The following is a 10347-nucleotide window of genomic DNA, read 5'->3' as shown; positions in this document are numbered from 1 at the left end:
CTCCCTTCTTTCCTTCCCTCCCTCCCTCCATCCTTCCCTCCGCCCCTCTCTCCCTCCCTCCTTCCTTGACCCTTTCTCAGAATGGCTCCTGATTTAACCCTCTCCAATATTGCAGGCACTGCTCTGGATTTCTTTACTTACCCTTCTGTGCTGTGAAGGAGATACTTTTGGAGTAAAACCCCATACTGCACTTTTTTTATGTTTGTTTTTTCCTGTGTTTTATTTTTTGAGACAGGGGTTTACTGTGTAGTTCAGATTGGCTTTGAATTTACTGTGTAGCTCATGCTGGCCTCAAATTCAAGACAGTACTCCTGCCCCAACCTTCCAAGTGCAGCATTATAGGTGTGCACCACCACGCCTGGCCCCAGGTTGTATTTTGTAGTTTATAATAGCTGTGGACTTTTCTTGGGTGAGTGTTTTCTTGGGTTAGTATTGCTGGCCGCGTTTGTCATTTTTCCCTGGTCTTGCAGACCCTCTTGGGTTACCTTCTTTCCCTGGGCTTTGGCCTTGATGGTTGATTTGTTGATCAGTACCTCTGGTACATCTTGCTGAGGGGAGACAAAGGCACAGAGTAGGCTTAGAGTTGGTGGGTGACTTGGCCAGGGCAGAAGTGCTGAGTTGCCTAGGGTGAATATGGTGGCTTAGTCCTTGGTGTACCCACAGTGGCAAGCTTTAAAAGAGAGGGACGTAGTACTTTGGAAAGAACAGAGAAAGGAAGGGATATTTTCCCTCAAAGTGGTGGCGGCTGGCTGGGTCTTTAAGTGTATGTCCACAATCATCAGACAGCCAGGAAAGGAAAGAGTTGGGGTGGGGGAGAAGAGTTAAAAAAGAGACCTGCTCAGAGCCAGCTCCTGTGCCCTGTGGGAACCATGTGTGTCTGGACCTCAGACCAGAAGGGCACGCAGGACTGTCGATTGCTGGGAGGAAGCTCCTGGGGAGGTAGTATGGTGTACTCAGGGACTCAGGTCTGGTCATACCCCAAACCAGTGGTGTTCTGTTGTTCTGAGAAAGAATCCAGCAGAGGGACTGCAGGCAGAAGGGTGGAGGGTGGGCAATGGTGATCTTTGTTTCAAACTGAATAGCACCTCTTTTATCTATTGTATTTAAATTGTCATCAAGTATGGGCTTGACAAAAGGTATCTCTGTGATTAAAAGAATACACAATGCTCTTGGTCACATGGAGGTTCTCAAGGGCCAAAACTGAGTGCTTTTCAAGGGCTGGGGCTGATGGGTTGTCTTTCAGCCTGGGTGAAGATAGTAAAGGTTGACATTATACCTTCCTCTTTTTCTTCTACACCTGCCAGGGATCTGTGGAGCCAAAGGGGAGAAAAACACAGTAGAGAAATTGTTGTGGTTAAGTCAGAAGCAATCACTGTGAATGAAGGTTTTTTTTTATTTTTTAAAATATTATTTTGGTTTTTTGAGACATAGTCATGCTATGCAGTTCAGGCTGGCCTTGAACTCACTATATAGCCTGTGCTGGCCTTGAACCTGAGATATCCTTGTGCTGCAGCCTCCAGAGTGCTGGGATTATAGGCATGTGCCACCATACCACAGCTTTGAAGTTTTTCTTTTTAATTGAGATAAACATCCAGGAAACAGTAACTGAACATCTGCTGGTTGATTTTAGTTTTATAAAATCCCCAAGTGACTAAAGTTGAAGGATGAAGAAGTTGTTCTGGTTGAATTGGACTCTGGGTGCCAGGAATGCCCTTAGTTCACCCGGGGAGTTGTATCCTATGCACTGGTGTGGTTGTCTCAAGTGTCTGTTCTGTCTGTGAAAAAGGCAGTCTGGAGAATAAGAGCCTCTGAGATTTCTGAGTCATGTGGGTTAATCTGACCAAAGGGAATTAGAGCAGCCACAAGAGCCAAAAAATTCCTAAGTGTTCTCTGGTCAGATTTCCTTTTAAGTCACCAAGAGTCTGGAAGGAAAACAGATTGACAAATTCCTGATCATGTGTCCTCTGGGGCTCCTTCCCAATCCTAGTCACTTCATGACACTGCTGCAATATATTTCCTCTTTCTTAAACTTACCCGCAAGTTTTAAGAAAGAAATTAAAGAACCTAAGAATATTTGGGATTGCACAGCTAAGTGTTGAAAGAGCCTCCGAGTAAGGCTCTTTCATTTCTCAGCCTATTTTCTCATCAGCATAATGCGTTCATATAATAATGTGCATTTCCTGTTTATGAGTGTACAAACCTAGCATGAAACACAAAGGTACTTCTTGGAGTCTCACTTTGATCACTTGTATAATAGAGACTTAAATATACTCGTCTTGTAGACTTACATGAGGAGTAGAGGATATATGTGTTCTTTTACACTGCTGGCACAAAATAGGTGATGGTAACTAATTTATTGAATGCATTACTGACAGGGAGGATGAGATTCCTTTTGCTTGTTATGACTACTGTCCTGTTGATTTGAGGGTGGTAAGAAAAAATACATCTCTTTGCTTCCAGATTCTGTGATGTCCTACCACCCTTTAATTGCTCTTATCGTACTCATCACAGCTTGTTTAGTTATGTAACTAAATACTTGAAGCTGACTCCCAAGAATGGAGGTCCTGTATCTGATGTCATATCTCTCTTGTTCACCAGCCACCTGCTGAGTGCATGTAAAATCTTTTATTGGATAAATCAGTAACAAGTGGCCAATTGTTGGGTAGCTGCACTCCTTCTTTTTTCCATTTCTGAAATGTTTTGTGACTGTCTTTGCAGATCCTCTGTTCTTCACATGATTTTTGCTCTTGCTTACCATAGGTGGAAGGACTGTCATGTCTGGTGATGAGCAGGAGCCAAGCAGCTACTATGTGGGTGTGGATGTTGGAACAGGCAGTGTCCGTGCGGCTCTGGTGGACCAGAGAGGGCTGCTCTTGGCTTTTGCAGACCAGCCTATTACCAAATGGGAGCCTCAGTTCAACCACCATGAACAGTCCTCTGAAGATATCTGGGCTGCTTGCTGTGTTGTCACAAAGGTATGGGCAAAACTCACACTCCCACCTGCTGAGTGTTTGCACCTGTCCACCTGGAACAGTGGACTGTGTGGGGTAACTTGAGATGCAGAGTGACCCAGAGGCCTTGCATTTCAGTAGATCACAGAGTTGTGGAGGCTGACAAACAGCTGCAGTGTGATGTGATAGGTGCTAGGAATCAAGTAAATATTGCTGAAGCTAATTCTTCTTTTTTTTTTTTTCTGGTACTGGGAATCAAACTCATGACCTTGTGCTTGCCAGGCAGGCACTGTGCTGCTGAGCTAAATCCCCAGCCCCTTGCTGAAGCTAATTCTAAGGGGGCTTAGGGAAGACAGGATGCAGGATGCAGAAGCTTGAGATGTGGATGAGGATGCTGAACATCCTTGCTCACATCTACTGTGCCGTTACTCTATGTAAAACATGTTAACACGCACTATGTAGTTGGGTCTTCACAACGGCCCTAAAGGGAGTACTGTTACAACCTCACTTTATTCTTATTCAGAAAGAAATTGATAAAGTTATGTTCATATAGTCAGTAAGTAGCAGGGGTAGGACTGGAACCCAAGTAGTCTGGCTCCAGAGCTGTGCTTTTACCAACAATGACTCTCCTGCTTCCTGAGTAGACAAGTGAAGAACTGTATGGTGACTTGAAAATGTGGTGTGCTCAGAGAAAGCGAGGAAGTTGGGTCAAACTAGAGCATGTCCAGTATGTGCTAGGCAGGTGTTCCTCTTTAGAGGCCTTGGATCGGATGCAGCATGCTGGCTGGGGGAAGGAAGGGGTGCTGGATAATATTTATTCATATTTAAAATTTCATTTTTCAGTTTGACTTTATTTTCTGGTGAGTAGAAACAATACACATCTTTTTTTTTTTTTTTTTTTTTTTGAGAGAGAAAAACTAAAGTCCTGGATTGTCTTTTCTCCCAGTTCCTAGTTTAGTTCCTTAAATATACATGAAGTGCTTGGTAATTTGCAGATGGACAATTCACCATTCTGTCCATATTGATCAGTCTTTTTAAACTTTCATGAGCTCTCGGCTACTGTTAGTGCCCCTGGAGAAGAAGGCAGAGAGAGATTGGGGTGGGCAGCACTGGATCATTATTTAGGAATAAAAGAGGGGTGCATTTTCACTGTTGCCTGTTTGATTTTCCTCTTTTCTTCCCACTCTGTCCCCACCTCAGTGAAAATATTTAGTTCTTTGCCCTTGGTCTCTTTTCTGCTTCTAACATAAAGTGTTGCTTGCCATTAAGGGAATTGTCAAGAAGAAAATAAAATCCCCTGCTGAAAAGCTACTTTAGAAAAGGTCTTCTCTAAGTACAGTTTAGTTTAATTTTTAGTAGATTTTTAATCATCTAGCAGCGGCCAACTCATCATTGGTTTGAGCTCAGTTAGCCACATGAGTGCTGTGGGCATTTGTCCTTGGTGAAGCTGTCTTACTGTAGAAACCTGAATAAAGCTCTAGGGTCTCAGGCAGTTCCCCTCACGTGGACCATGAGAGGGGGTGGCTGTGTGCCAGAAGCCTCAAAATAAACATGACCCATCTGATGGGGGCATAACTGCTTGGTGTGATATTTTATCTCAGAGAGGTGGCATGTGATAGATCCTGTGTTCTGGAGCCAGGCTACCCACAGTGATGTGCCAGTTCCAGCAGTTTTTAGCTGGTGATCTTGGAGAAGTTACTTCATGTTTCCTTATCTTTAGTATGCATTAGTGATAGTACCTACCTCCATAGACTTTTTGTGAATATTAAAGGAGTTAATGTATATAGAACATCACAATAGTCTCTTGAGATAAGTACCACTATGTTTCCTATGGTAATAGTGGTGATAACAAAAATTAATAGATGATGGAATGAATTTCTAAGATTAAATACTGAAGAGCTGGACCCATGGGGAGGTACCTCTAGGGAATAGTTTCTCACTCCCCTATGGTTAGGGTTCCTTCTATCAAGGACTTCAACAGACTCTGATCTAGGAAAAAGGTAGCATAACATATCTTATGGGCTGTATTGTTTTTTCTCATGAACTCCAGGAAGTTGAGAGCAGCTGTATACTTCCTTTTCCACAGGGCCTTTACATTTTTGGAGATGCTTTTATCCTTAGTTACATTAGTAACAGTAATGATAATATGATGGTATCTGTGATAACAGCTAACATTTCTGAGGAAATGATCATATTCCAGATACTATGCTGAATCCCAACTACTTCATTTTACTCTTATAGCAATCTTTGGAGGTACTTTTCATTCTCTGTTTTAAAGATGGAATAAAAACATAAAAGAGCTTTGCAGGGGCACAGTAACCTACTGGAGGTTATTATCTAACTGGAGGTTATTATCTAACTGGAGGTTAGATAATAAGAGGAAGGGCTGGGCTGCTGCTTCAGCCAGCATTGCCTGATCTGTGCCTGTCTCTCCACACATGACCTGTGCCTTGAAACTGTTTGGTGTAACCTGAAGTCTGGATTTTCTGCCATGTGGTGCACTATGAGCTTGTGGTTTGTATAACCATGCTGGGTTATACGGCCTTTACCTGGCTTTGGGCACATGTGGAAACTGCAAGCCCCTAAAATCATTGGCCCCTACAATCATCGGTCTTATTAGACCCATATCCAATATACCTCTGTAGTTATATGGAAGCACACAAGTCCTAGAGGATATACAGTCTCTTGTTTTAAAGTAAAAAAAGAAATAAATCTTTTTCCATTGTTGGAAGAATTATAAGCAAGTGCATGATTAATATTGGACTTCCATTAAGAAGGAAAAGATAGGCCATTGCTCTTTGAGTGGTCCAGGTCTGGCTCCTGCGCACACCCTGAACTGACTAAGAAGCAGAACCAGGCAGCCTGTGACCCGCTCCCACTGCTGGGGTTCCCAGCTGAAACTCACAGAGAGAGCCAGGTATTTCCCATCTACTTCCTGAGGGCAGAGCGGGTGACGCAGGAACCCACCACCATTACAGTCTGAGTCTCTGCCCTCCATGCACTCGCAGCAGACAGGAAATCCTCACTCAGAAGCCCCAGGGATGGCTCTAGCTGGGGGTGTGTGTGTGGCCCCTCCCTGTGCGTGCCCTGTGCCGAGTGAGCGAGTGATCAAAAAGCTGCTGGTCCAGCGGTTTGAGTCTGTGCTTTACTTGCGCCCAGACCCCCTAGGGGGTCGCAGGCAAGGGCAGTCTGTGATTGCTGCCTGTCTGGCCTGCATCTGGTTCCTGATGCGTCCAGAACTGACTGGAGACACAGAATCAGGTGGTTCACAAATTGTCGACCCTGCAGTTTGTGTCTGGGTTTTGCCTGTACCCTGAACTGCCTGGGGACATAGGCCCACTGGACCAGGATTGTCACACCAGTGCAATCCGAGTCTGGGCCATGCATGTGCCCTGAACTGCAAGGGGACGCTGGATCAGATGGTCTGCCATCAGCTGACACCAATGCCCCCGTCTGAGACTTGGGATAACTAGATACAAATCAACAACTGCCAGAAAACCCGAGACTAAGTAGTGCTTCTCAGGGGTGACTGTGGGGCAAATCTGACCAGCAGGAAAACTAGGGACACTAGTGTACCTTTTTTGTGCAGCCACGGAAGAGGGAAACTGAGCTTTCTGCATCCGGTATCAAACCTGATAAAACGAAGGATTAAAACACAATCCCAGAACTCCACCCCACTCAGAACAAGTCCAGGAGACATCAACATAGGAGAACTTGGTAAACACATGCCTGAAATAGCTGAAATGATTGCAATGGAAGTAGAGAAACAACTCCATAAGGCCATAGAAGAGATGAGATCAGAAATAATCTCTCAGGCAAAAAATGAAATGACAATAATAATGAAAGAACTGCTCAAAAAGTCTGAAGAAGAGACATATAAGAAAATAGAAGAACAAAGGCAATGGACTGAAGCATTAAATGAAAAATATAGAAAGGACTTAGAATGCATGAACCAGATTCAAGGAGACTTCCAGGAAAACAAAGCTTCCATGGAAAGCTGCCAAAACCACTTCAATGAAGCAGAAGATAGAATCTCAGACTTTAAAGATAGCATGGCAGCTAGCGACCGTGAAAGAAAGGATCTTGTGAAATCAACAAGGATCCAGGAAAAGTCAATTCAACAGCTGCAAGATGAGGCAAAGAGAAATAATGTACAATTTATAGGAGTCAATGAAATAGCAGAAGGCAACACAACTAACATAAAAAGAATATTTGCAGAAATAATAGCAGAAAATTTCCCAAGTATGGAAACAGAACCTGATATACAGGCAAATGAGGCATGTAGAACTCCAAACAACCACAACCAAAATAAAACTACACCCAGACATATAATAGTCAGGTTCCCAGATCTCCAGCAAAAGAACAGAATATTAAAAGCTGCTAGAGAAAAGAAACAGATTACCTATAAAGGAAAGCCCATCAGAATCACAACAGACTTCTCAGCACAAACCATCCAATTGAGAAGAGCTTGGAGCAAAGTATTACAGGTCCTGACACAAAACATCTTCCAACCAACTGATGTACCCTGCCAAACTATCCCTCAAATTCAACGGAGAAATAAAATATTTCTACAACAAAGAACAATTGAAGAACTTCATGAGTGCCAAACCAGCACTACAAAGAGTACTAAAAGATATTCTAGACAGAGAAAACTCTTAATTGCAATTTCAAGAACAACAGTAGAAAGGAAAAGTCAAGAAGAGCAAGCAAGGGGCTGGGGATTTAGCTCAGCAGCAAAGCGCCTGCCTGGCAATCGCAAGGTCATGAGTTCGGTTCCCAGTACCGGAGAAAAACCAAAAAAAAAAAAGAAGAGCAAGCAAGTAAACAGGTAGAAAAAGTAGGAAACCAATACAAGTAAATAACATGACAATAATAAATCAACATATATCAGTTATAACTATAAATATAAATGGTCTCAATTCTCCAGTGAAAAGAAACAGACTGACAGACTGGATTAAAAAACAAAATCAAACAATATGCTGTGTACAGGAAAAACATTTTACTCAAAAGGAAATCCATAGACTGAAAATCAAAGGATCAAAAACAATCCTCCCTGCAACAGGAAGCCAGAAAAAAGCAGATGTAGCTATTCTGTTTGCAGACAATGTAAACTTCAAACTGACAACAATTAAAAGAGATAAAGAAGGTCACTACATACTTGTCAGGGGAAAACTGCAAGAGGATGACATAACAATCACAAACATGTATGCACCAAATATCAGAGCTCCAAATTATATAAGACAAATCTTAACAGGCATGAAAACCCATATAATTAAGAACACTATTGTAACAGAGGACCTCAACAACCCATTGACACAAAGATATAGGTCAACTGGGCAAAAAATTAGCAATGAAATAACAGATCTGAACCAAAGTTGCAACCAAATGGACTTAGTAGATGTATACAGAGCATTCCACCCCACAACATCAGAATACACATTTTTCTCAGCTGCACATGGGTCTTTCTCTACAATAGACCACGTCCTAGCCCATAGAGCATACCTACCGAAAGGCAATGAATTGATATTATCCTATGCATATTATCTGACCACAGTGCAATGACATTGGAAATTAATGACAAAAGGAACTCCAAAAACTCCATAAACACTTGGAGATTAAACAACAACCTCCTGAACAACCAATGGATCATAGAAGAAATTAAGGAGGAGATTAAAAAACACCTACAAACAAATGAAAATATAAATACAAATTACTGAAATCTATGGGATGCAATGAAAGCAGTCCTCAGAGGTAAATTTATAGCAGTGAATTCACACATAAGGATAGCAGAAAGAGAACAAATAAGTAGCCTAATGCTACATCTTAAACTTCTAGAAAATGAAGAAGGAGTCAAGCCCAAAGCCCAAAGAAGGGAGGGGATTATAAAGATTAGGGCAGAAATTAATGCAACTGAGACAAAGAAAACTCTCCTAAAAATACATGAATTAAAGACATGGTTCTTTGAAACAATAAATAAAATTGATAAACCCTTAGCCAACCTTATCAAAAAAAGGAAGGAAAGAACTCAGATTGAGGCAATAAGGAATGAAAAGGATAAATTACTACATATTCCACAGAAATTCAGAAGATCATTAATACCTAAGTTGAAAATCTTTACTCTCATAGGATAGAAAACTCAGAAAAAATGGAGAGATTCCTAGATATGTACGAATTACCAAGATTGAGTCAAGATACCAAACTCCTGAACAACCCAATATCAATTAATGAGATTGAAAACGTGATTAAAAACCTACTGACAAATAAAGCCCAGGCCCTGTTTGATTCACAGCAGAATTTTACAAGAAATTCAGAGAAGATTTAACACCAACACTCCTCAAACTCTTCAATGAAGTTGAAAATGAAGCAATTCTCCCTAACTCATTTCTGGAGGCAAGCATCATACTGATACCAAAACCAGAGAAAGACCCAACCAAGAAAGAGAACTACAGACCAACCTCCCTAATGAGTAAAAGTGCAAAGATACTCAATAAGATAGAAGCAAATAGATTGCATCAAATTATCAAGAAAATCATACATATTGACCAAGTCAGATTCATTCCAGGAATCAAAGGTTGGTTCAATATTCGCAAATCTATAAATGTTATATGCCATATCAGTGAAGCCAGAGACCAAAACCACATGGTCATCTCAATAGATGCAGAAAAAGCTTTCAACAAGGTCCAACATGCATTCGTGATAAAAACTGCACAGCAAATAGGAATAGTTTGTCTTTACCTTAACCTGCTCAGAGCCATCTATGAGAATCCAACAGCCAACATCATTCTACATGGACAAAAACTGAAAGGTTTTACTTAAAAATCAGGAACAAGACAAGGACGTCTGCTATCATCACTCCTGTTCAATATAGTTCTGGAATCATTAGCCAGAGCAGTTAGACAAAAGAGAGAAATAAAAGAAATAAGGATAGGAAAGGAAGAAGTAAAACTATCACTGTTTGCAGATGACATGATCCTTTACATGGAAGACCCCAAAAACTCTACAAGAAACTCCTTGAATTAATGAACAAATTCAGCAGTGTAGCTGGATACAAAGTCAACACACAAAAATCGATAACATTCCTATACAAAAACAACAAACAAAGAGAGAAATTAAGGAAACCATCCATTTCACAATAACATCCAAGTAATTGAAATATTTAGGAATCCATCTAACAAAAGAAGTCAAAGATCTCTTCAATGAAAACTACAGTACTCTGAAGAAAGAGATCAAAAAAGATTTCAGTAAATGGAAAAATATTCCTTGCTCATGCATAGGAAGAACCAACATTGTGAAAATGAGCATACTGGGGGCTGGGGATTTAGCTCAGTGGCAAAGCGCCTGCCTGGCAAGCGCAAGGTCGTGAGTTCGGTTCCTGGTACCGGAGAAAAACCAAAAA

At 41.4% G+C, this 10347-nt stretch overlaps 1 protein-coding gene across 10 annotated transcripts in view; it reads left to right on the top strand.

Moving 5' to 3' along the window:
- Fggy (FGGY carbohydrate kinase domain containing) overlaps nucleotides 1–10347 on the top strand; it is a 495194-nt gene that overhangs the window by 51430 nt on the left and 433417 nt on the right. For 8 of the 10 annotated variants that reach the window (XM_013521725.1, XM_013521726.1, XM_013521729.1 and 5 more), the window contains exon 2: nucleotides 2761–2975. The exons of the other annotated variants lie outside the window; for them this stretch is intronic. In XM_013521725.1, coding sequence (XP_013377179.1) covers nucleotides 2775–2975 — 201 coding nt within the window. In that variant the 5' untranslated portion in view covers nucleotides 2761–2774. The remainder of the gene's footprint in view (nucleotides 1–2760; nucleotides 2976–10347) is intronic. 10 annotated transcript variants of the gene reach the window in all.

The sequence above is a fragment of the Chinchilla lanigera genome, unplaced genomic scaffold, assembly GCF_000276665.1.
Source record: "Chinchilla lanigera isolate Chin_1 unplaced genomic scaffold, ChiLan1.0 scaffold00063, whole genome shotgun sequence".
NCBI lineage: Eukaryota > Metazoa > Chordata > Mammalia > Rodentia > Chinchillidae > Chinchilla > Chinchilla lanigera.
The sequence above is the reverse complement of the archived record's forward strand: the minus strand, read 5'-3'. Positions and strand labels throughout refer to the sequence as shown.